This window comes from Coturnix japonica, chromosome 1, assembly GCF_001577835.2.
Source record: "Coturnix japonica isolate 7356 chromosome 1, Coturnix japonica 2.1, whole genome shotgun sequence".
NCBI lineage: Eukaryota > Metazoa > Chordata > Aves > Galliformes > Phasianidae > Coturnix > Coturnix japonica.
In genome coordinates, this window is record NC_029516.1 from 155,833,381 (window position 1) to 155,860,729 (window position 27,349).

Sequence of the window (27,349 nt, forward strand, 5' to 3'; positions counted from 1 at the left end):
GTTTTATTTTATTTGTGATAGATTAGTGCTATAAATGGTAATTTTATGGGTACAGTTGCCTTGCATTATTATTGGAATCCATCTGGAAAAGTTCTACAGAGTGGGAGGAAATGGGGCAAACCGTAAGAGCTCAACCTGAAAGCCTTCCCTCAAATGGAGGCCTTGGGAAATTATGCTAAAAGCCTAAATAATTTCAGAGACATCAATGTACTTTGCATAAAAATTTATGCTATCCTATAAATAGAACTTATGAATTTTTCCATTTAAAGAATTCTGTTGGCTATAATGCAAGATGAAAACATTACAGAAAATTTTGCCTGTGTTTACTGCATTGCACCAGCATTTTTGTCCTTAGGGAACATGAAAAGATTTCTGTTTTTCCATGATGTACACCAGCCTGCCTACTGTGATGAAGAAAGACAATAATCCAGTAGTGAAGGGATTAACCTGCTCTTTGCAAGCTGCAGATTTGAGCCTCTGTTCTGCTGTGACCTTGGAAAGTGTTCTTTACAGTTTAGCACCTAAACCCTTACTTAAGGCTAATTTCTTTGCTCCAATGTGACTCAGCAAATGTCATTCATTGGAAGCCTGTCAGTCTTTAGTGTTATGTAGTGGCTGAGTGACAATGAAGTGATGCATGTAGGTATCTTGGAATTTCAGAAATTTGACATTTGGCCTCCAGATTTCTGAGTGTTTGTATCTGAGGAGTAATGTAGACTTATTTTAATGGGCAATTAAAGGAATCACACACTTCCCACAAACCTAATCTCTGTTCTCTTCATGTACTGTTGAAGTGCTCTAAATCATCATCTGAAAAATAAAAATAACGGTAAGATGGATGTTAAGGAATATGAGATGTAAGGGCAAGGGAGCAGTGGGAACTGCTGAAGTATCCCAACCTTGGGGTGCAGGAAGGATATGAAGTACATTGGATCCCACAGCCCCAGCCTGAAGTGAATTCCATCAGATACCATCTGCCCCCGTGAGCTCACCATGCAGTTGCCATGGCTTTTCTGTGGCATGGCATGCGTACAGGGTAAAAGGGATGCATTCAGCTCAGCCAGGAGAGGCTGAACTCATCCACAGAGTGCTTCGAGCATGCCTCAGGTGTGAGATAGGATCAGTGTTTTGTCCCTCAATGCTATCTGCTTCACCTTTCTCACAGCTGCACTGGAAGTTCTTAACCCCAAGGCTGAGCTGAGCCTCCCAACTGACCCTAAAATGCCAGGTAGACATTGTCCAACAGTTTTCTTTGTCTTGAAGGAGAGGATAAGACAAGGATTTGGATCCTTTGTTAGCGTACAACATTAGCGTACAAACTAACCAGCTGCGAATACTGTGAACTGTAACCTAACTGTTCAGCTTCCAAACAACGCTTGCAGAACTGAGACCCATTCTACCTAACAGACCAGCTCCTGGCTTCCACTGGAGCTCACTGATATGGCTGTGCAAGAAAACGGACTCCTTTCCAACAACTAGATCCATCATTTTCACTAACACTGCAGATCTGAAACCTAGTAAATTAGATTTAAGTGGTTAGCAAGATGGGGGAAATAAAGAAGAGCATAAGTAGTGATTTATTACAGACAGTTGAATAATAAATTTTGTCATACATAAGGTTGACATAAACACAATATATGATGTTCAGTACCTTTTTTATTGTTGTTGCTATTTCTTCTGCTGGATTGTGCGAAGGGACATCTGAATATTAACTTAAAATTACAGGAGGGAAAAAGAAATAAAAAGGACAAACACCAAAGAAGAATAGAGGGAAGGCAGAAGGAGTGTGGCCAAAAGGCTGGAACACAATGAAGTTGCTGATGTCTGGATGGGAGGAGGAAAAGAACTGTAGTAACTGATACAGACAATACTAAGGGCCCAAGCCAGAAACAAATTCAATTCCATGCTTTTCTCTTGATGGTTATTTTCACTTAACAGATTTTTAGGTAGTTTGTTCTTCCATGTGAGAAATGGCTGTTGGAGTGGTTTGGTTTTCTTTGATTAATGAAAATGCAGTTAATGTGGACTAAATTGAGACACTTGGAGGCGCTGGGTCAGCTTGCTAATCTAACAGCATTCCCAGATTTTGGGGTTAGTCTTCTGCCATCTTAGAGGGTTGAACAGATCTCTGTTGGATTGGCCAAGGGTTGGTATGTCATAGAGGGAAGTAGGAGAAGGAGGCAGCAGGGTGGGGGCAGGCTGGGTAAGTTGTTCCAGTAGGGAACTGCTGACTGCTGGAGACTTCTGGTGTGAGGCACCATTCAAGCAGTTCGTTAAGAGTTTGGAAAAATACTGGGAGAAAGACTGCAATCCACCATTCCATTTCAATTCCAGAATAGGCAGAGCATTCACAGGTTGTATGGGAGATGAGTGCAAACCTAGCGCCAAACATTGACTTGAAGCCGTATCCCAGTTGCGCTCTTGCTATCTGTCAGGCTTTTTGTGTGAGCTTTGCTTTCCTTATTTCATTCTACTTACATCTTAAATAGATGTGAGATTTGCACTTCAATCTCTACTGTGCCATGTGTGCTTTGGGTTATTGTATCAGTGTCTCTGATACGCATTTAATTTTATACACAGTGGGACACCTCCAGGAAGATTAAGAACTAATCCTGAAGGAATAAAAATACCACATGAAACCCAATGGCGTGTCGGATTGAGGAGGAGGTTTTAAGCCACTGATTGCATATGTGCACTGAAAGGTTTGGGTGAAGCAGGGGGCAGCTCCTGAGGTGCCCCTGGTGCAAGATGTGAGGAAGGTCAGTGTGTGAAGGGGACTTTGAATGAACCTCCTGGCACGTGCTGGTAGATGAGAGGACCTGGAGGCCATCATCAGCCTGATCTTTGTGGGTGCTTAAGGATGTGGTTTGGTGGTGAACTTGGTAGTGTTAGATTATGGCTGGTCTTGATGATCTTAAGGGTCTTTTCCAATCTAAATGATTCCATAACTATTATTGCATCTCCCTAAAAATGTGAATGAGGAACTTCTGAGGAAGTGAATATCAGCTATTAATTGTTACCAGTACAAAGGAGAAATGGAAAGAGTAACTTGTTTAATGCCAAGCTTCAACTAAAAGCAAAAAAAACCCCTTAGAACTCCAGCTATGTGAGACATACTGATGCATGTCAGTATTTGCAAGTGAGTTATTGCCTTGCCTCGCTAATGAATGAATGTCATTAGCTGCTACCCAAGCAAGTGGAAAATTATCCATGACTGTTTTTCAGGCGGTAGAACAGTACAGTAGTGCATAAGCAAAAACCCACCATTGGATCAGCTGGGCATGCAGTGTTTTGGTTACAGAACCCCACAGTTTCACTTTCCCAAATTCCCAAAAGAAGCCAGGAGATGCAGTCCCAAAGGTTGGGTTTGCAAACATCTGTGGCTCCTGCCAAGCATTCAGCACAAATCTAGGAGCCATGTGTGACAGCCCTTCTTTGTGCAGTTGACAGTCTGTGAACACGTATGGTTATCCAGGTGCTTGCAGGATTGCACCAAGGCAGCACAGCTGCTGCAGTCTGGCTTTGACAGCTGCTTTAGCCTGGACGTGGGAGCAGAACCAGACCAATGCGGGCAAAAATATTTCTGCAACCCTCCATTGACACCTTCAGTGAGGTCTTTTTGGTGCTCTGCTCATCTCTTCCTAAATAAGTCTTTTAACTTATTTAAGTTAATGTGTCAATCAGTTTGAGTTTGAGGGGGTCACAGTATGTTACAAAGAGCCTTTAAAAGCAATATCCTTAAACAACAGTAGCCTCAAACAAATAGTGAGTGGGTGAGATTGTTGCCTACAATTATCCACCCACTGCAACTGGAGATTTTTCAATCTCACTTGAGCTGCAGGAAGATTCCTCAGCAAGCTCCTCTGAGCAGCCAACTGCAAAATACCATTGAAATATGATAAGCATAAAAGAGCATTAAATGGTAGCATTCTCCGTCACCCACAGTCTGTTAGTTGTGTTTCCAGGCTAGAAGAAGCTAGAGTGTACGTACAGCTGCTATGAGTTGTAAAATACATTTTGAAATGGAATTGATTCGTCTGTGTTTCACGACACTGAATTAAGCAAAAGAAAAAGTATAAAGACTTGTCTTTTCTGCAAGTGTTTAATAAAAATATTCAGCCTCACTGGAACATAATAGAGATGTGCTTTCAGCACACAGATGTGCAGTAGTGAGAGCCACATTTTATGTAAGCTGTTCATTCTTTTGTGCAGTGTTAAGAACTGAATGTACTTTCATGCACTGTTTTTTGGCCTTGACATGAGCTAATGTCAAAGCAAATGAAGACCTGGTGGCAAATCCTATTCAGCAGTGCTAATGATTGTGGCCATTGCAGAGCTGTTCCTGGCTGTCTAATCATCTTGGGGAAATTGAGCTTTTGATAAGTAGACCTTGCATTCCAAAGTTTTATTTCTACAGCAAAATTCACTGGTGTGATTCAGTGTTTGAAGGATCAGAAAAAGGTGTGTGGGTCACATACTACAGAGTGGATTCAAAGCTGGTTTTATGGTGAGCTTCAGTGGGTAAAGTCATTAGGAGGATTTGAACAGGGCTGCATGGGGAAAAATTTGTGTCAGCATCTCCTATCTATAAAAGAACATTTTAGTACGAAACAGATTTGTGACTGGGGTATTTTTGCATGCAAGGCAGAACATGCAAAACAGCAATTGTGCCTGATTCTAGTTCCATTGCTTGTTTTATATTTAGGGTTTCATATTATGACTGCCTAGATTTTACAGCTGCAAATGTGCCAAAAACTCTTGTCTGATTCATTCAGGTTGAATAACAAGCAAAATAAATGTCTACTTTCTTCAATACTCACTCCATTCCCTAGCTGACATACAGCTAGATTTTGCAAAAATAAGACATGCAGGTGTGTGTTTTGACTTTGATTTTTTAAAGCAGAACCAGTCAGGTGGTAATTATTGGTCTAGATCTGAATGGCAAGGAAGTGTTGCACAGATTTCACTGGCAATCCACATGGATCTGGGTGTTCCTCTTTTTTTAATTGTTCTTGGTAAAAACTGAGTGACTGTAATATCAACATAAACAGGTTATCACAGAGGTTGAGAAATATCCCTGTCTTGAGCATGGCTTTTTTCTATACCCCCATACTCAGCTATCCCTGCTGTCAGCCCCAACCTGAGGGACAGATCTCTTGTCCAACTGGCGGTTCCTCTTCCAAGAAGCTAGTTTACATCATAGAATCGTTAAGGTTAGAAAAGACCTCTAAGACCATAAAGTCCAACCATCAGCCCATCCTTACCATGCCCACTAAACCATACCTCTCCGTGCCTCATCTGCACATTTCTTGGACACCTCCAGGAACAGTGACTCTACTGCTTCCCTGGGTGCCTGTTCCAGTGCCTTAGCAATGAAAGCTGTTTGAAAGTGGAAAGCTAGTTCAGAGCAAGCTGTGCCTGTGCTTCAGGGAGAAAATAAGACAAATTGATTCATCTCCACACTGCTTAGTGCTAGCCTTCTCAAGAGAAGATTTGTCTTGAAGAGAGATAACTGAAGCAGTCCCAAATACTCTTGGAAGTGGACTAAAATGAAAGAAGAGTGAGTGCTCTGGGTGCAGTGCTGCAAGCTGCTGCCTGTCATGGTCTTTATTTTATCTGGCTGCATAGACATACCTGCAGCTACCAGTTTATCCTTCCCGTGTTAACAGCCACAAGAGGAAAGCACTGTAAGTGATCTATCCCACCTATTCGAGACAGCGCTTCAAAGTGAAATGAATCACCCTTCAGAAGTAACTGTCTATTGACTGTGGAGGGATTCAATGTAATTGAGCTCAGGCGGCTATAGGTAGGCAGGTGCATTCCACCTGTAGCATTAGGCCTGTCCAAAGCTTTTCCTGGCTTCTCTGTGAGAAGTGTTAAAAGAGGAGAAAACATGGAGCATGTTCCCTATCGTTTCATTTCTACCTGGCTTCATCTTCACCTCTCCCCAGTAGTTTGCACATAGGGGTGGGTAGGACCCAGGGCCGCAGACCTTACAAGCAGCTCTCCTTCCCTGTGGAGGTGATTAAAACTTCAGTGTCCTTGTTTCATGCACCAACCAGTTGTGCAAACCCTGGAAACCTATGGAGGCAGGTGGATTTCTTTGATGGGTTCTATTTTCTGATGCCATGAAAAAATACTTCTGAGTAACAACAATGCTTTTGAGCAGGGAGCATCTATTACCAAGTCTCTTTACTATTTCCTTGTAATTAAAGAACTTCTAATGCAAAATAACAAAAGATGAACTCTTCTTTTTTCTCTTTCTCCTCAGAAATTGAAGCAAAGGAAGCGTGTGACTGGTTACGTGCAGCTGGATTCCCCCAGTATGCTCAGTTCTATGAGGGTAAGTCAGTCTTGCTCCTGTTTGCGCGGCACTGAAAGCTCAATGGGTCCTTTCCAGGAGAGCTTGCAGTCAGCCAGCTCTGCATTTGAGTGAATTATTGCCGTGGCTGGCTGCTTCACAAAGCCTCAGCTGCTGGAGTTGTATGAATGCCTAAAGAACAGTAAGATTCCTGCCCTCAAGGCCATGGAAAAAAACGAGGATACAGCTTGTATAAACCTTGAAGGTTTGCAGGAAAAAAAAAAAAAAAGAAAAAAGAAAGATAGAAAAATAGAAAAAGTCCAAATACTTACCTCTCATTTTATTTTTTATTACTATTATTCAAGACTTTTTAAACCTTCAGAAAGAAGACAACAAATATTGAATGTTTCTGAAAATTTCAATCTCACTGAAAAGAAAGCTTGAAAACTGCAGAATTACCAGAAGTGAACCACTTGGGCTGTGTTTCACATTTCACTTCGCTGTAAAGCAAAAAGAACAAATGCAGCAGTGCTAACTCATTGCAGATGGCTCCATCCCCTCCTGTACGCTTCTGTGGTGGGTAGATGACACAGTTGTGTCATCCTGGAGGACAGGGCAAGTGTTTACACTGCTGCTGCGCTCAGGAGCAGTTTAGGGAGTGGGAATGTTTCTCTTCTGCTCTCGATAGCTCAATGCTGACGGGGAAATTGCAGCTGATCCTCATTTTTTCCAAACTGCCTATTCTGCTCTTGCCAGAGACCAGGAGCCAGCTCAGGCCCACTCAGGCCTATTAGCCAAAGTGAAGCTCTGCCAAGCCCCGCTGGATACTGGCCAGGGTCAGCTTGGGTCTGGAGGAAGCACAGCTCCTTGCACGGAGCCAAGGAGCATCGTGGGTCAGAGCCAGCTCTGTGGGGCTGGGAGTGGTGGGGAGCACAGTGCCGAGGACACCTCTGTGGTTCCTAACAGCCTGCTGAGGGCCTGCTGGTGCCAGTGGGCCTCACAGCTATACCGGTGTCTATACAGATGCTCAGACAGCTCATCAGGAGCCAGGTGGGCTCTCTTAAGTCCAGCAAGGATGTGGGACTAATAAATCTGTCACCCAGAGGTGATATAGATGTCCATCTACCACGTCTACCCTCTGTGCCCAGCAGTACCTTTTGTGTCTGCATTACAATCAGAGTATCTCACTCCCCCTCATCCCCAGAGAAAGGAGAGTCCAGTGCCTGCTGAATTCACAGGGATGTTCCAACCAAAATGCAACCCATGCTGGGCTCCCACAGTCCCTCTTACAACCAGAATGCACTCTAGACAGGCGGCCTCTCTGAAAACAAGGTCATTTTTCCAGGCATCTATTATATAAATGCTAAGCACTAGTGTCTGAAAATGCTGGCTGCAGTCCCTGTGTCTCAGCTTCCCGCTGCGGTGCCTAAACATGGCAGGGCGATCTGGAGTGCAGCCATCGCACTGGAGCCCATCCCACTGTTATGGAGCCCACTAATGTGTTGCAGCCATGTCACTTTTCATTACAAATGTCAGCTTCCAGAACACTAGTCTGGCTTTTTGGCTGGTATTGGGGGTTATAATTCAGTTCATTTTTTCATCTCTGTTACGTGTGTAACCCTTAGTCTGAAATTGTTGTTGTTGGGAGTTGTATTAAAAACAAAAAGCTCAAAATGTTCCTGTTTCATGGGAAAAGTCTATCCAGCAATTCATTAAGTTGCTCTGATGGGAACTGAGAACCTTATTGCTCATGTTGGATAATGAAAGCATGTTGGTAATTCTCTGATCTCATTTGTTTGTGTTAGGCACCAGCTAACAATTTAATATCTTATTAAAGCCAAAGTGAAATAATGTTACTGTCTCTTTGGTGCGCAGGATGCTCAGATATGCATTTAAGAGAAAAAATAATAATAAAGTGACTGAAAGGGTCACTGATAGAGCTGGAAGGGAACCAGACCTAAATGAAGTCAGTTGTACTAGATTTCAGCAAGCAAGTACATGCAAAGCTTTTTTGTTGTAGACAATTTATTTTCATTTAAATAGCAAATGGTCATCTTAATATTGTGTCCTTTTTTTGTAGACTCCCAGTTTCCAATTGACATTGCTGCAGTAAAGAAAGATCATGATTTTCTTGACAAGGACCTTGTAGAAACACTTTGCAGGTAAATAACACCTAAAGTTTCTTTTTGTGATAATTTAAAAACATGAACTGGTTGGTTGCTTTTAGTGTAGTAGCCTAGCACAAGACTCATAGAGTCACAGAATCATTAGGATTGGAGAAGACACACAATCTGAGAAGGATGCAAACCCAGCGGATTTGAAATCCCTTCACTTTTAACAAAGAACCAGCAGTAATACGAGGAAATTCTGAGTAAGTGAAGGAGTCATACTTGTGTTGCATATGAACAACTCTGTGTCCAAGCACATCTGAAAAGATAGAACCTCATTGCACAGAATCCTGCAAGTACTTTCTCCAGCAGCAGTCATAACTTTCATGTTGATGTGATTCCCTTGGTACTCTCCTTTTGGCATCACCAACAGAATTAGAACCAGAACCTTATAGCACTGTAGTTAGTATAACTATTCATCAGTCTGCCCTTCCCAGAGGCTTGTGCTTGCTCTTTTTCTAGCTTTTTTTACTCTGCCTGTGATGAATATACTGTATTGCTTTGCACCCGTACTGCCCCCAGGACTTAAGAAGCAACAATTCTGTGCTAGTTCTGCGAAAACTCATTAACAGAGACACTCTGTCCTCCTTATTTCTTCTGCTCTCTTCTCAAGCTAGTTTCTTTTGCTCTTCACTTCAGTAAAGGACAAAGGAGCATCTGGCCCTTAACCAAACAGGCCTTATTACATGTTATTAAAACTTGCACAACTCTAGCATCAAAATATTGAGCAAAACTCTATTTGCCCTTCTGCAACTGTGGCTAAAGTCATCAGAGAGTACACATACACTGTTCCATGGCACATTGCTCTGTGCTTGCAGGCATTAATGAGGATGTAACAGAGGACCTCAGAAAGGATTTCATACAATGATAGCAAATGGGGCTGGAAGACAGTCATTCTAACCCATCTTTCCAGGTCAGGAGATGCCGTCCTTCTTGGGGGATCCACAATATTCTTGTGCATACCTGTCAAAATACTTTCCCAAAACTCCCTTGCTGCAAATTACTTCCCAATTTTTGTTTTACAGTTATGGGAAACAGAATATTTGTTTTATCTCTGTAGTAGCCTCTGTGTTTAAGAAATCCACAGGGGAAAAAAAAACCAACTGGATCCTTCAGTAATTGCCCTGAGGAATGCCTTCGAGCTTGATTAACTGCTGTTCTGTATGGCCTAGTGGGAAGGATTTCTACACCCATGCCTAAGAAACATTTTTCCCCACACATACATACATCCCACTGCTTTAATCTGGCACCACTTTGCTGTAGTCCAACAACTGGAAAGCGGTAGGAAGTTGAAGTCTCTTCTACCTATCTTTTCCCACTAAATTGAAGCCCCATCCAAAATTGCAAGTATGATCTCACTGCCTGTCCCGTTGTCATGAGAGCAAGCAGTGAGTGGCAGTTATAGCGTAGCTCTATGACTCTCCCCAACCGTTCTTTTATAAAGTACTTAGCAATAGTGATACTTCAGTTACGATCAAAAGCACCCAAGACCTATTCAGCTAAGTGGTAACAGCTCTCCTTTTGCTCTTTCAGATTCTGTAGACTCACATATAGACATAAATGATTAGCCTAGCTTTACATTTATGATGATTTCTTCATGAGTAGAACACAAGCTAGAAATTGGTGTGTGTTTGTTTTTTCTGCTATTGAAATGTGAGATTTTAAAAACTAGAGGTTTACTGATTGCAACAATGCCTTTTTTTTTGCCTAAATTGAGTGATGCTGCAAAGAAAATGAAAAAAGGAAAATAAAATAAAGGTTTTAGTGACTGTCTAGTAACTTCTGTGATAGTTAGATTCAGAAGATAACATTCTTTGGCTTTAATTTTTGTTGAGTGCCATTAAACAGTTTATAGTTTGGAAGGAAATTACTCTTTCTGTACAAGCCAGGTAGAAAGAGAAGTATTATATACAGGCTGTGAAGATGTGAGAGTTGTGTTTTCAGTTTGCAGGCTTTTAATTTGCAGTAATTCAGCAGCGCTAAACCTTTAGCTGAGAGTAACTGACCCATAAAAAGCAGTTGTGCCAAATGTCAAGTTTCTGGTTCACCAGAAAGAGTAAACAGTGTCAGCCTCTCCCCCTTCTACAAGCTGTGTTACTGTATTAGCAACTAAACCAACATATCTTCCAAGTTTCCAAGCACACTGTAACTCCTCACAACTCGGCTGACCACAGTGGCCAGTGTTCAACCCTTGCTTTGTTCTGTGGTGGCATTAGCACAAGGTGAATGCCAATATATATCATTCAAGAGCTGAGGGCTGTGACATGCTTTTATGAAACAGAAAGCTAAGAAAAGGTTGGTTGTTAATTCTACAAATTACCGGGTTAGGTGCCAAACTTCCATTCTTCTTACACCCAAAACTCCCACTGCCTTCAAAGTGGAGCATGGCCAAGCCTTTGCATTGGCTAATAGTGCATTCAGGCCATGCTAGTAAGCGAAGTAGGGTACTCCTTTTTACTGAGAGTATAATTTTGAACACTGAATTTCGCTGCTCTTCTGGACTGAAATCAGACTCTTCACCTCATTTTAATCAGCTTTCTGTGACATTCAATATACAAGATGGTAAGAGGCACAAATGCAGAGGAGCGTTTTTTACAGCAGCTGGTAATACTTTAGTCAGAAAGCCTGTAACTCCCTGCTGCAAAAGATTTCTGTGACCTTTTTGAGATATTCTAACACTCCTGCTGTTTACAATATCATTTGATAATTTGGCAGAGCAAAGCCCAAATTGGAGGCTTTTGGGTTAGAGGCGTATCTTCTTTTGCTATCAAGAGATTCCATTCAGATTTTATTGAGTAACGAACAATAGAAAATTGCCATGCAATCTGCAGGCAAGCGCTGTCAGCTCGCCAAAATAATAATTGGGCATGAAAATTTTATAGCTGGATTTCTATGTCATTTCCAAAATAGCAGCAACAAACTCTGCTCTGGGAACTTTTGTGGCCACTGTGATAAGAGGGTGAGAAGAAAAAGCCAAACCATATTGTATGTTTTGTATTCATGTAAATACAGTGGCTGGGAATATAAAGAACAAGTATGAAAAACAAGTCTGATACTAAGGTCCTACATTTAAATTTGAACTGTGCCAAACAGCCAGCAGTCTCCTTTTTCATAGCCTGTATCTCTTTGTTAGCAATCCAGAAGTCACTGTATATGAGATAGCATACTATTAGAGTTTGAAATGGTGGTTGTATAGTCAGCACTATCTGCTGAGTTAAAATTGCTGTGGGTGCAGTTAGTAAGTTAAGGAATGACTGGATGTTGTGTTGAGGAACATGGTTTAGTGGGAGCTATTGGTAAGAGATGAATGGTTGGACTGGATGATCCAGCTCCAAGTTGCTTCAAAACTATTATTCTATTATCTAGATGGCTTTTCAAGCAGGGCAATGGGTTACCAGCAAGGTTTTCCAGATAATCTTTGCTTCAAGATTGTGTTTATTTGTAAGCGCTGCTTGGTGCTGTATGGTATGCAAAATGCAGACATTTTCTTCAGCTGATCAGCTTCCATCAGATGGTTTAAGTACAGCACTGGGCATGGGATTCAGAGCCCTAAATATCTGTGTCTACTGCTACTTCAGATCTGCTAAGATAGTTCAGGCTTTTCCATGGGCTGGCTTGACCAAGGGCACCTGCAGCACTTGAAGGCCAAGGCTGTGATAATTCCTGGGGGAATCTAAAATAAGCATTAGACTCCTTTTTCAGCACGCTGAATCATTCCTTGTAGATGTATAAGCATGACTGTATCAAGGGGAATTTTTCAATGTATGGCTGTTGATGTTTCACATGTGTTCACGCTGTAAATAATATTAGCAGGGACCAGTACTTACTATAGCGGAAATATTCTCCAAGCTGTCTTCTGATGCGAGCGAGACTTCTCCAAACAAGCATTCAAATGCATCCTAGATGATTTTGTTTTCTGTATAGGTCACCTCTCCTTGTGTTTATTTAATGTGGTATTTGTGCCTTTTTCTCAAGTCCAGATTTTTGTGTTTTCTTAGCAGGCATCCTTTTCCCATGTAGTGCCTCTCTCACTTTGGCTGGGACATTAATAGCAGCCTTTTGTAGATAGAGACTTTTATTTTTTGGTTTTAGAAAGATTTGTTGAGGACTTGGCTGACAATCATCTAACAAGTTTAAGCAGATGAGAAAAGCTTTCTACCACTGCTGGCACATAACAGCGCATAAGAAGTTGGAAACAGACTCAGTTTTGATTGGAATTGGTTAGTACACGCAAGCTAACAAATCTGATTTCATAAGTTCTCTAATGTCACTGGCAAATCTTTCTATGGTATTGGAAGAGCCCCAGACACCAAGCCATTGTTTGTAGATTGCCTAATTTAAAACCTAAGGATTGAGCCCTTGGCTCCCATTAAGAAGTAGTTTTATTTTTGATGGAAATAAGTTCCTTGTAAAAAAGCCAGATTAGAAAGTGGCCAGGACAGTGCTGCAGCTTTCTAAGCCTCCAATTTGAGCAATGAAACCAGCTTGGATAGAGCTGACCTGTCAATTCTCAGCTGAGACTCGTGCAGGAAGGCAATTGCTTTGGATGGTTTTGTTTGTTCAACCGTGAGCTTTCTGAACCTTTCTGTGCTAAAGAAAAAACCTTTTTTTACAGAAATAACACAGCACTTTCTTCAAAGTGTTAAGCTGCTGGCTGTCACTTTCTTCGCACTCTTCTCCTAAAGTGCATTGCTTGCTCTGGTGGTTTTAGATGGCAGACAGCATCAGACTGAGTGTAAGAAGTGTTGGCTCCCACATGTGAAGTGTTTTCTTCTGTGTCTTCTCTTCCAGAGAAGAGGTGAGTGCCTCTTCCCTGGAGACATTCAAGGTCAGGCTGGACTGCTCTGTGAAACCTGATGTAGCTGTAGGCAATCCTGTTCATTGCAGGAGAGTTGGACCACGTGGCATTTAAAGGTCCCTTCCAACTCAAACGATTCTATGGCAGGAACTCTGTGATAGGATTTCCCAGTCCCTGATCTGGCTGCACTCTGGTCTTCATCTCCAGTCTGTCAGACAGAGGAAAGAAATTCAACCCATAAGATCCAGGTAGAATCTCAGGACATCCCCAGGTCTCATTCACACTGAGAGGAAACACAGAGTGAGAGCACTGCAGTGTTCAAGTGCATCCAGGTGCCGCTGTAGAGACCTCCTGATATGCTTTTAGTGGTGCTTCTTGCAGACTTGATGGGCTTATCCTATATAAAGTCACTGCAGCAGTTTGATTCAGATATGTGGCTGCCAGGTCTGGTGTCCAGGCAGCACATCAAGCTTGTCTCTTCCAGCACAGGGAAGTTAATGCAGAGGTGTTGGGGACTGAGGTCTGAGCTTCTGGTTCACCTCTCAGTGGAAGCTGGTTCAACAAATAGAAAGACGGGTTGGAGTCCTTTGAATGTGTGTCTGTGCTTTTGTGTATTTGGAGTTGGTATCAATATACAGATTTATCAAAACAAGCATAGAACATTGCTAAGCTGGAGCCAGAGAAAATGCAACTTTGGGTTGTGAAATTCCATGTTTGGGCAAAAGATGAGTTTTGCAATTACAGATGTAACCCCTGAGGAGGAGCGTCTGGGGGCAGAAGGTTGAAGATACTATTACAAAGCCACAAAGGCTGCAATTTATTACAAGAACATGACTACCATGCGTGTGGGGCGTGCTTGTGCATTCATTATACTCACATTAATGTGATGAGCACAGGGCTGTTCTGATGTAGCGTCAGGGTTTTATTGCCCTGAGTTAAGGAGGAGCATTTTATCTACATATGAGCAGGTGGTACTTTGCAAGGGAATTTTTTTCAGGAATATCTGCATTTGGTGAGCCAATTCTTTACAAGCAGTGGCAGTTTGAAAGGGTTTTTGATATTACAGGTGCCAGGGAGGAGGTTGCTAATGCCATAATGCTCTAGTGCTGTATGAGAGATTATATCACTGACGTGGTGTTGGTTTTTTTCACATGTCCTTGTGACTTATCACACATAATTCAAATGCTATCAGTTCTGGAGATCTGTAGCCTCTTCCTGGGGTGCAGAAACAAGTGGCAGCTGTTGCTGCAAAGACTTAGGAGATACCAGCAGCCCACTGAAGGGTTTTGAGGGCACATGCTTCGCTCACTCCGCTCATATTTCAGCCCTAAATGAGGAAAATGTTTACAATTTGATGTATTTAACTCTCTGCTTTTAAGAAGTAGATGATTTCATGAATTTGGACTTTTGAGTATAAATGAAAATGAAGAAATGATGCTTAGCATGGTAGGTTCACGACTGAAAGAGCATGTTCTCTTGTGCTCCATCTCTGTACATGGACGCACACTACCACATATTCACTTTCCATTGTTACTAGAATGTCATTTCAACCCATTATTTTCATGGAATAGCCATGGAACTGAAGAGCAGAAGTCTTGCAGAGATCCCGGTGACATCATTATGAAGAAATTATGGTCAAAAATGAAGAGAAATACTTAAAGATGTTAAATCTGTTTCCTTTGATGTGTGCTAATCTTTCTCTGATACCTGTTCGTGTAGGGAAGGAACTGTCAGCTGTGAAAGAAATGTTTAATTGCTAAAAGTTCTTCTTTGTGGCAGCTTTTTAAGAGCTGTACTAACTACCAAAAGTGAGGAACTGAATCCAAAGCTGACTTTTTGTTTTGTCTTTCACGAGTGCTCTGAAATCTCTAAATCTCCAAATACTTACATGCAGTCATTTTAGACCAGCTATGTTATGTTCCTACAGAAAGCAGTTTACCTCCCTATTCTCTTATCATTTCCCCATACATCAGACGTGTTTTGATCATGCCAGTTTCCTTTGTCAAGCACTGAAGTGTCTAAGAATTAAAAAGCAGTATAGAAAAACTATCAAGGAATGTAAAGCTAGGACGCCCTTTTAACACAGTGGTTTTGTAGCTTGGAATAATATGAACAGTATCGTTTTCTGAAGCCTGTTGTATGCAGTTAGCACTTTACAGGCAGATAAGAGAAAAGCTTTTGAACTTAGGAAAAGTCATGCCCTTTAGTCCGAGTCAGCTAATCTGTTGAATTTGCTTTCTTCTGTAGACGACTGAACACACTGAACAAGTGCGCCTCAATGAAACTCGATGTGAACTTCCAAAGAAAAAAGGTAAGGCAACTTCGTGAAATGTACTGGCTTTGCCTGAGTTTTCTTGATAACAGCTCTCAAATTTGGTTTTCTAGTAAGCTCTTAAGAGTTAAGTGTATTTAACTCTGAACATGTGAATCGGCAGTATCCAGGAGCAGAACAGTTTGCAGAATCTTGAAAATATAAAGAAAAAAATGAAAAACTGAGATGAATACAGTGGGAACAATACCACGTTGTGTTTGAAGGGCACATGCAATACTTCAAACTTTGTGTATCTGCAATTCAAGTTAGCGGGTGAAAAAAGTTGTATGTTATCCATTACTGGCTTGTTTGCCAGTGCAACGTAAGTACACAATGGAAAATGCTGCTAGGGAAAAAAATGGAAACTCCTCGAACACAAACAATAGCTTTTCTTTATTTCTTGTACCAACTTTTTCACAGTTAAGAATATGAAAATAAATCCCATCTTCTTTACAAACTTCTATGCAGCAATGGATTTATTTGAGCTTAAAGGGTTTCAGTGGGGAACGCAGGAGCTGCCTATTGATTTTGAGTATTTTGTAACATGCCCAGTGTTAACTCTTGAACGTTTGGTTTTCCAGTCAAAAATTCCCCCAGGCGCATCAGTAACACTACAAAGGTGGTGACTGGTGCTGAGAAATCTTGGTACCTATTTGTCTTTCTTAGGCTATTTGTCTGATTCTTTTTGAAGACTGCCTCCAAGAGCTGCATTGTTTTGTATATTTGCAAACTCAATCTGTTCATACTCAGTTTATTGTTTGAGGGATATTGTACAAAGAATTTTTTAAGTGTTCTATCATCTGCTCTTGCCCTTTTGTTCCCCTTTTCACATAGCGTAGTTAGCATGCATTTTGTTCATTTACAAGGCCTTTGGGATTTCATCTCCTCACTGCCTCAGTGCTGATGGGTTTTTCTTGTCTTTGCTAAATGCCAACACTTCCCACATGAAACACCCACCTCACACCTACCGGAGGAACAGTAAACTCTCTTGGCTGTAGGATCTCTTTATGGTTTGGGCAGGTAGGCAATTCACCAAGAGGTTGTGGGGCAGATAGGCTATTTAGCAAGAAGTGGAGGTTGATCAGCAAAAGCCAACTCACCTCAACTCAAGTGGACCTGCTTGGAGCAGTCTGAGATCTATGTGCATACACACAAATACTTATGCTCAAGCAAAGATATTGGAGCTGACAGAATTACAGAAAGCAGCACATAGGTGAACACCAATTGTCTTAAGGAAATTTTGTTTAGATGTTGTTTCCCGACTTTCTTTTGGCATTGTTGTGAGGTTTGTGTGTTTGCTTGCTTGCTTTGTTATATGTCTAACTGCGTTAAAAATGGAGGATTGTTTTGTTATTACCATTTTTTGCTAAATTTTGCTGCCACTCCTTCCTTTTCTGAATGGGTTGAAACTCTCAGCTGCTCTCCTGGCAGATGACCATTTGTTTTGCTGTGGAGATGAGGCTGCCCTGCCTGGTACCCCTTCAGTTTATCAGCTAGGTTAGTCCTTAAATGCACAAGGCCAGGGAGAAGCAGAGCACAGAATCCTGTGGAGAAAGAGGGGACAAAACATATTAGGGATGGCAGATAATGATCAAGTGAAAGTGGGAGAGAATGTAGGGGAGAGGGGATAAGGGAAGAAGAACTGCTGACAAAATGTAAATGCAAATATAAAAGCTGAAAGTTGGGTCAGGAGTTAAAGACTGAATCAAGTAAACTGTTTTGTTTTTGTAGTAGATACTGTGTTTCCTAATAGTCTTTATGGTGATCCGAACAATGAAATGAAAAATTAGCTTGCTTTGGAGGTTCAGCATTAACAGGTTTGCACAGGACTAGAGCAGCTGCTTGAGCAATCCACCCAAGTGCAGCCAAGCAAGCTGCCAGAGGAGGTGATTGTGGAAGCCAGTGAGGGTGAGCATTCCCCACCACCTGCTTCATGCTAGGAGGTGCACTCATGCCGCAGGCTGCTCTTTTCTTGTTGGCTTCATCAATATGCACATGGAAACCCTCGTATATGTGTTGCAAGTATATCTGTAAGCGATTTGGACAGGCAGAGATTAGCTTTTGGATTAACTGCCTTCTGCAGCTGTCGATTTATGAGAATTCCTGCCCCCAGCTGGAAGAATGTGGCAAAATTCCACTGCAAATAAACCTACTTTTTGCCTTTTGTTAGCATCCCTCTGTATCTGGGGAACGTACACCCTCAGTCAAACAGCCGTGCTATTTTAAATCAGCTGTGACAAATCCGTGAGCCAAAAACTCTTTCTCTTTGGCAAATGTTATCAGTCTCTCCTCATGAAACTTGCCCCTTCTCGTCTTCCTAAGCATAATGGTATTAAATTGGCTTTTGAATGTGCTCCAAAGCTGTGCACTTGATTTTGACCTAGGTCAGAAGAAATACACACTCGGTGCTCCAAGATGTGCGCTCCTCCGTGTGAAATGAATCGTGCCTTTCAGACTCTCGCCATAGCTGGTGACACGTCAGTTGGCAAAGTGCTCCCCACATTTTTGGGGGACTGCCTCATTTGTCAGGGCACTCTGATGTACAACAAGAACACTGGGTCATTCAGGATGTTTGTGGGTTCCAGAACTTCTACTCATTCCATCAGAAGAAAAAGCACATTCTGTCACAGGACACACAGTGCAGCCCAATTTGGAGTGAGTCACCATGGTAGCATTTCAGTATCCAGATAATTCATTTGTCCAATTTTATTTCTGTTGAAACACAACCATGTTTCATTACCAATTCAAGCACTACATTAAATCTTTCTTTTTACTTTAGTTTTTTTCTTCTCAATCGCAAACACCCTCTATGTTTTCTGACTGGTTCGTTGGCAGAATGTAATCCTCTCTTTGCTGTGGTCAGTTGCAAAATGTGTTTACTGCCAATGTCCATTTGGGCCCATTTCTATATAAAACCAAAACAAAAAAGAAACCCTCATTTTCCTCTAAAACTTACTTAAAGTACATTCTAAATTTATATTTATCTAAATTTATATTTATTTCTAACTCCTCCTGCTCTGTGCACTCGTCTTGTTGTTTTTCACAATGTCTCCACCACTTGAGCTAGTTTCATCAACTCCAGCTTGTAAAAAATACAGGCTGAGCCCTGTGAGGTCAGTCTGTAATGTCAGAGCAGCTACAGGGATTTGTGTCAGCCAGGAATCTTCTTTAAGGTCCCTTTTGTTTGTTGGGATGTATAATAAATGAGAATGTATCTTTTTATCCCATTGATTAGTGCCATCAACACTTCAGCAGCAATGTGCTCTGTAGATATAATCACCACTAAATATTTTCAAGTACGTACCCTTGTGGTTTCTAAAATACCCACTTTGTGGCACTATGAAGACCACAATAGATGGATTTTTAAGTGCCTCAGTCTGTGCAGTCAACCACACTGTATATGCTTGCAGCAAACTGCCAAGCTGAAACGAAGGTGGAGCTGGCTGATACTGCATTTCTTCCCCACAGATACAACAGCCGAAGTAGCATTAGCCTTCTGTAGTCCCTTTCCTGCTGCATCACATGCTGCTTAATTTTTCTCTCTAACTTGCAGCAGAACTAAAACATCCATTCATTCCTGCACACTAACACCAGCTGCAGGATCATGGTGTGTCTCAACATTAACAGATAGAACAGGAATGACTGACCCCAAATTTCATAGCTGCATTTATACGTGATCTAAAACATCTGGCTGACTCGAAGTGATAAACCAGAAAGGACTTACAGCAACAAGAGGACCTGACACATTGCTAATCCCAAACTCCATCTCTTGAAGCTTCATATTATTTAAGGTTTAGAGATTCTGATAAAATTTGTTTTCCATTTTTCAATTAGACAGGCAAGTGGAGATCGTCAAAGATGGGAAATAATTTAACTATCAAAACTTCAATGAAAATTACTTCTAATAATAGACTTTTAAAATGAGATGTTTTCCACTCCCAGAATAGTCTTTCTGGTTTAACACCTTGTTTTGGTCTGACAGCCTGTCATATTTTACTGCATTCTGCCTGTTTCCAAGAATGTGAAGAACTGTGTTGATGTCATGTAGGTGAAGTTAGTTTGTTCTGCTGTAAAACAAATGTACAGGAATAATGTGGTATTAATCTGGTTGAAAGTCAAGGAAAGGATACTAATTAACAGCTGTGGGCTTCACATCCTCTGAGTGCAGCAAGTTCAAAGCTGTGTGCTTCATACTGAAGATGTGTCTTTTTTGCTTGGGCAAGCAGATGAGAGAAATGTCATAGGGAGAACTTTTTTATCCAATTTTTTTCAAGGTACATGTTGTCTGTATTTTATATTAGCTCCCAGAGCTGCCAAAGCACAAGCACAGTACTGTATGCCTGAGACTGAGGGCTCACCTCAGCAGTGGACACTGCACCATCTAGAACTGAGCATTGCTGCTCCCCTTTAGAGAATCATAGAATGGCCTGGGTTGAAAAGGACCACAATGATCATCCAGTTTCAACTCCCTTGCTACATGCAGGGTCACCAACCACCAGACCAGGCTGCCCAGAGCCACATCCAGCCTGGCCTTGAATGCCTCCAGGGATGGGGCATCCACAACCTCCTTGGGCAGCCTGTTCTGGTGCATCACCACACCATATGAAAAACTTCCTACTAATATCTAACATAAACCTCCCCTGTCTCAGTTTAAATCCAATCCCCCTTGTCCTATCACTGTCCACCCTTGTAAACAGCCGTTCCCCCTCCTGTTTATACTCTCCCTTCAAGTACTGGAAGGCCACAATGAGGTCTCTCTGGAGCCTTCTCCAAGCTAAACAAGCCCAGTTCCCTCAACCTTTCCTCATAGGAGAGATGCTCCAGCCCTCCAATCATGCCTCCTCTTCCCACACCTGCCCTCAGACATACCTTGAGCAATGCCTCCAAAACTTTTTTAACTGTTATTTTAAGCACTGAAGCTGTTTACGTGGAGATCTTGGGTACCTGAGTGGCCCACATTGCTGTGGTGCCCATCTGCTGCCCAGTCTGTACTGCTGTGTATCTTAACACCGTCACTGCTTGGACCTTTCAAAACCTTTTGTTTTTTTCTACACAGATGCTATGAGCACCAATCCTATGCAGTTTAGGGCACAGGCAAATCACCCCACAAAAGCCAAGAGGCATTGATAGGAGTCATAAGTTTCCTAACAAAGAGAAGGCTTTTATTACACACTTGTTAAGTTGCTCACTGCAGTCTTTACAGTAAAATGAAAGAGGCTGTTATGAAGGGGCTGGTGGCTGATCTTTCATAAGACTCAGTTCAAGGATGACCTTGCAAACTGTTGCTCACATGAAATAGCAAAGTAACACTAATTTAAAAAAATTAATTAATTAATTAATTAATTAAAAAAACAAACAAGAAAAACACCTGCTTTTAATGTATGCCACTTGGTATTTTCTAGAGTGAAGATTCAGATGAAGAAGACCTCTGTGCTATCAGTAATAAATGGACTTTCCAGAGAACCAGCAGACGATGGTCTCGAGTGGACGACATTGATGCTTTACTTCACCAATCAGACAGACATGGATCTTCTGGGGATATTAAAATGAAAAATACAACAAGCAGTGAGAGTGTCCTTACTGATCTGAGTGAACCTGAGGTCTCATCTGTTCACAGCGAAAGCAGTGGGGGAAGTGACAACAGGAGTCCATCCAGCGTTAGCAGCATTGCCAGGGAGACCTGCAACTGCTCTGGCCAGCATGAGAGCACACAGCTACCAGACTTAACGGTGATAAACACTGCCCTGTCCCCAAAGGACAATGTAAAGAATGAGAAACCAATGCGAACCAAAAGAAAAACCTTTCTAAAGCGCATGGAGACGCTAAAAGCAAAAGGTGTGCATGGAAAGCTAAAAGGCTCGGGAAGAGCGGGTCCTTTAGAGATAAGCAGACCTGTTCTTCAGTGTGAGCCGAAATCCTTGAAGGACATGCACTGTGTACAGATAGTCAATGGGGATCTCCAAAACTTAGCACAAGATTCAGGCAAAAGAGGACTTTCCTTTTCTGCCAAATCCAGCAGTGAAAGCAGTCAGTCTGAAAACAGCAGCAGTGGGGTGAGCACACCGTGTTTGAAGGAACGCAAATGTCATGAAGCAAACAAGAGAGGTGGGATGTACCTGGACGATCTAGATGTTCTGGCAGGAGCAGCTTTACGGCAAGTGGTGGACCAAAACCGCAAAAATGAATTTCATTCCCAAGAGAACTTGGTTGTGCATATTCCCAAAGACCACAAGCCAGGGACCTTCCCAAAGGCACTTTCTATTGAAAGCCTCTCACCTACAGACAACAGTAATGGTGTAAACTGGAGGACAGGCAGCATCTCCTTGGGAAAACAGAACTGCTCTACTCCAAAAGAGGCCGGATTGATGGCTTGCTGTCCTAAAGAGAGCAGAATTAGTATTTATGACAATGTGCCAGGTTCCCACTTGTATGCTAGTACTGGAGACCTTCTGGATTTAGAAAAGGGTGAACTTTTCCCTCATTTAGATGACATTTTGCAACATGTCAACGGACTCCGGGATGTAGTAGATGGTTGGTCAAAGAATATACTGCCAGGTATGCCAGCTGATGATGTGTCGGTCAGAGAGCCTCCATCATTACCTTTCCAGTCACCCACGCAGATCACACTTGATTTTGAAGGAAACTCTGTCTCTGATGGCCGGACCACACCAAGTGACATGGACAGAGATGGGACATCCCTGAATGAATCAGAGGCTACTGGTGTTAGGGAGAGGAGAGACTCTGGAGTGGGGGCATCTCTCACAAGGCCAAGCAGGTAGGTAGCAGGTTTTAGTATGGAAATCCACCTTTCCTCTTTCGTTAACAATAAGACAGACTGTGAAATATGGTAAGTGAAGCAGAAGCTCTCAGTCCAGGAGTCATGAGGTTGACATCATTACATCATTACAATTGTACTCATCCAGTATGGGAAAGGGGACTTCCCAGGGAAAGTGTGGGAGTTCTGGAGAAAATGCATCCTACTATGGAATTTTTTTTAAGTGCAGTCAGTGGAGAATTGGCCAGCTAAGGATTTTTTTCTCTCTCTCTTGATCCATAATATTCAATTACATAATAGGACACTGTATATATTTTGGAATCTTATTTTCAATTTGTCTTTCAAATAATGAACTCTACTGCGTATGCATCAGTAGTCTCATGCAGCTTTTTAGGCTCTGGTCTACTTTAAAAATGTGTCCCTTTGTTCACAAAGAGTATTTCCCTACCCTGCCCCAAATCTCTTACGTATCTGTTATACAATTAACCTGTTAATAAAAGATCAGGATGAGTTCTGCAAAGCCAAGGGAGCGTGGCTCTGGGTAAAGGCCTTTGTGGATCCATACTGCTGTGGGTTTGTGTGTGCAGAAGCAGGGAGCAAATACCTGTTGCTTTCTGATTTGCAGTCAGTCTTGAATCCTCACAGAGAATTCTTCCATGCCACAGTTTATTGCTTCCCGTGGTTGCTCACCACTATCACAAGCAAGTGAACTCGGGAAAGCTGCTAAGTAAATAAGCTGTGTCAAAGTTTGTAGGAATTGTGCCAGAATTCATGTTTAGCAAAACAAGAAACTGAAAGAAGGTTTTTTTTTCAACATATACAGTATATAGAGATAATATATTGGAATAAAGAGAAGATGTGAGTGTCTCAGTAGTTTGGTGGTTATGGTTCTTACCTAGAGGAGACTCAGCGTTCTCAATCCCTTCTCTGAAAAAATCCTCCAGTGTTTAGAAATAGAGATAGTTGGAAAATTTCATCTACAAATACCTCGGTGGTTAGACTGGTCTCCTGAGAGGTAAGGGACCAGGCATCAAATCCTATTTCTGAGTCAGGAAGAGAACATTTTAATCTGGAACTCCCACCTACTGTTGAAGTGTGTAGGCTAATGGGCCTAAGAAGTCACACTCTGTCCTTTAGTACGTGTACAAGACCCTCATCCTCTTGGGAATTTAAGGTAAAAAAAGGAAATAAAAACTTGAAAATTTCCAGAATAAAAAGATCAAACATTGCTTTGCCTCCAAGCTGTATTTTCTTTCAGTTGACTCACCATGCATGGTAATATGCATATGTTTTTGCATGTTTTGTACATTTCCTTATCTCACAGTAGACTTATCTTTTTCTGCCCAAATAAGAGTTCTGTCTTTTTCTATTGTTTTTATTTGTTTGTTTGTTTTCTAAAGGCAATTACGATGGCACAGTTTCCAAATTTCTCATCGTCTCAGCCACTCCATCGCATCACTTCACATCAGTAATCAGTCAGCAGCCCAGCTGAATCTGCTGCAGAAATTCTCTTTACTCCGTCTTACAGCCATCATGGAAAAGTACTCCATGTCAAACAAACATGGCTGGACCTGGTGAGTACCATCAGTAACTGGGAAAAAGGTGTACTTAGAAGGGAAGAGTTTTTCCTAATTCTACTCTTTTGATAGCAAACTGAATTAATACAGTTAGGAGGTACAGTTGACAGTAACTGTAGCATTTGAAACTGTCTATTCTAATCTGTTCCTACCTAGTAACTCAGTGGCCAGGTCGGATCCTGGAGATCTGACTTCATTCCTGTGCCCTTAACAGACGAGCAACCTCAGCTTCTCTAGCAACACTTGTGTCCCAGAAAATAAACAGGAGTAGGAGGAGAGTGACTGAAAGGAGGAAGTGTTTACAATAAGTCTTCCCTGAGATTGATTTGGTGATTCAAAAAGGAACATCTGCTGATAGTATTTCATGTATTTGATACTGTTTTGTTTGGGCTTTAAAAGAACAGTTTGAAGAATTTTGAGTACAAATGGAAAGACACACACTTTACCCTAGGTCTGGGCTTGCATTGAAGTAAGCTTGTAGTTTTAACAGCTGTAACACCTACCTGGTCCCTCAGACAGTGGAGTCAGGGGAAGATGGGCAGGAATGGAGACAACATGGTCCCTTTGTATCCAACCAGCTACAGAAATCTGCGTGTATAATAGTTTACTGAGCCTGATGGACCACATGGACTGAGGTAGCCTGGAACAGAAATGAACATAGACAAGAGATTATAAGTATCTGAGAAATAATGAAAATGATGTTTCTTCCTAATACTTGGATTCTGTGACCAAAAATAATATGACTTGACATTAATATTGTGATTCCCACTTTCAAAAGACTTAACCAAAATTGCCCTGAATTCTTCTGTGTGCTAAATAAGATGAGTTTATATTCAGAAATGGAGAAATAGATACAGGGGACTACCTGTGAGAACAACCTCAAAAAGAACAGCCACTCCAAAAAATTTTAAGTCTAATCTGAGCAAGTCAGGTTGGCTGCCTCTGTGGTCAGTGGAAGAAGACAGGCAACCTCAAAGGCAACTCATTCTATCCAAGCCAGAAGGTTTGGGTCAGGCTCACCTCACAATGGTTATAGAGGCAGTCAGGACTGCTAAGTCTTTCTAAATCCAGTTTTAGAGCTAAAATTCAGTAAGATGAGCCTCCAGCTTGCAGTTTGCTTTTGATGAAGTTCCCTCTGGCTATGACAAGAAGTCTGTGCTGAAATGAATCTCACTTTATGCAATGCCAAACAGGCAGATTAGAATACAGAAAGTTCTAGATCTTGCTGTTTGTACTGTGGTTTCCCTCCACGACAGATATTTCTTCAGTTTGTATAACCAGTCTCTTAAGAATTTAGAAGCAGTGGGACTCTATAAATAGCTTAGATCTATATGCTGTTTTTCTTCAATAGGTCATTTAATCTTAGTTTTATCTCCTTCTCACATGGAAAATTTTCATCATATTCAGGTCATTATTTTATTTTTTTCTTTTTAATTTCACTGTAGTCATGACTCTCACAGAGGGAATCCAGTTTCTTTTGTTTTCACCATCAGTTATGGAAGAAAGCAAGCTTAACAGCTTCACTTAAGTAACTTGGCTAGAATCAACTGTATGACTCTGGGGATGCATCAGACACACAGGGATTTCCCACCATCGTTTATTACTGTAAATTGTTCAACAATAGAAATGCTAAGTTATGTAACTAACATTACAAAACATGTTTCAGTACAGTAGAGAACTGAACTTCCTTTTCTTTTAGATACCCTCCCTCTACTCTATGCTGTGCTATTCCATTGAGTCCTTAATAGATATTTTAAACTATTTTGGCTTCAGCTGGATAACAGCTACACAGGAAATGTGTTTTGCCAGTGATGACTGTTACGCTATGTCTTAGAGCCAGAGGCCAGCTACCTATAAAAGATGTTAAGATGTCCATTGATTATACAGTTTGTAAAGTGTTGATGTATTACACACTGAAAATTACTTGATCACCTTTATAAAATAGGAACTCGTCACAGTTACCAATTTCTGCTGGCAGCGTTACTCAGAAATGCTCTGTAAATACTCAGATATTTTCATGCACTCTGTTCATATCAATTTTCAGGTCTGTACCAAAGTTCATGAAGCGGATGAAAGTCCCTGACTACAAGGACAAGAACGTCTTTGGCGTGCCCCTGATAGTTCATGTCCAGAGAACAGGACAGCCTCTTCCCCAAAGCATTCAGCAAGCACTACATTACTTAAGGGGCAACTGTTTAGATCAGGTGAGAACTTTGCTATAAGAAATATGGTTGATTTTTCTACAGAAACACTCTAAGCAAACAGTGGGGAACCTTTTGGTACTTAATACCAGAATTATGTGAAGAGTCTTATATCTCATGTTGGGCCCAGATCTCTTCCATGGATACGATACTTGGTACCAATACTGATCATTTGTTATTTTGCAATTTGTGTTCAATGAATTAGTTGAATTATTGTAGATATAACAGTCCTGATGACTTGTATACAATGATCTTCCTCTAGGTATGATGTGAGATTTTCGTGTCTATTAAGTCAGTCCTGGAAAAAGCTCAGGAGTCCCATTTTCTACTTGTATCTGCACTGCTTATGCTTCACTTCTGCCAGTAAGAGTTAAATGCATTCACCATTTCACAAGATATGTTACAAAAAGTTTTATTTACTTAGCAAAGAAAGAAAAGTCCAAGAACAGAGAGCAAACTCAGCAAAATATTCCAAGTATTCTGTTGACAAAGTCAGACATATCCAGATAGATTTGGGTCAGCACGGGTTCAATGCCAAAGCCATTATGGTACATTTCCTTTTATAGCATTCTTAGCTGCAACAAGCCAACTGGGGGGCCTGAACGCTCAAAGCATTTCAGATGTTTTCATTCCCTTTACTTACAGAGCAAGAGCATAGTCGTCATATTTTTATTGTTCTTTCCCTAAGAATGATGAACATAGGGCTGAGAGAACCCCCCTGGCTCACTGAGTTCAGTTCTTTACTATTGTTGGCATCATGTCATATAACCTCTTCTGTAACTGCAGTTAGATAGTTTTAAGTTCAAAAGGAGAAACCAGAATCTTAGTCTGCAGACTTTCCTGACTCTGAGCAAACAGGGTGTGGGTGGAAGTGGTCAGTTCTCTTTCTGATCCTTATTCTGTCTGCTGTTCATGTTGTAATGTTTATAGAATCATAGAGTCTTCATTGGAGAAGACATTCAGGATCACCAAGTCCAACTACCAACCTCACCTACTGAATTCCATCACTAAATCTTGACCCTCAGTTCCATACCCATGCATCTCTTAAATACCTCCAGGTACTGGGATTCCACAACTTCCCAGGGCAGTCCTTTCCCAAGAAGAAAATCTTCCACATATCCAACCTAAACCTCCCCTGGCATAACCTGAGACTGTTTCCTCACATCCTACTACTTGTCACCTGAGCAAAGAGACTGACAGCCTCCTTGTTGCAATCTC

General features: G+C 41.5%; 1 protein-coding gene across 8 annotated transcripts in view; it reads left to right on the forward strand.

Annotated features, from left to right (window-relative positions):
• STARD13 (StAR related lipid transfer domain containing 13) overlaps window positions 1–27,349 on the forward strand; it is a 269,538-nt gene that overhangs the window by 223,781 nt on the left and 18,408 nt on the right. For all 8 annotated transcript variants that reach the window (XM_015852033.2, XM_015852032.2, XM_015852034.2 and 5 more), the window contains 6 exons: window positions 6,272–6,343; window positions 8,382–8,463; window positions 15,515–15,578; window positions 20,981–22,353; window positions 23,754–23,927; window positions 25,975–26,134. In XM_015852033.2, coding sequence (XP_015707519.1) covers window positions 6,272–6,343; window positions 8,382–8,463; window positions 15,515–15,578; window positions 20,981–22,353; window positions 23,754–23,927; window positions 25,975–26,134 — 1,925 coding nt within the window. The remainder of the gene's footprint in view (window positions 1–6,271; window positions 6,344–8,381; window positions 8,464–15,514; window positions 15,579–20,980; window positions 22,354–23,753; window positions 23,928–25,974; window positions 26,135–27,349) is intronic.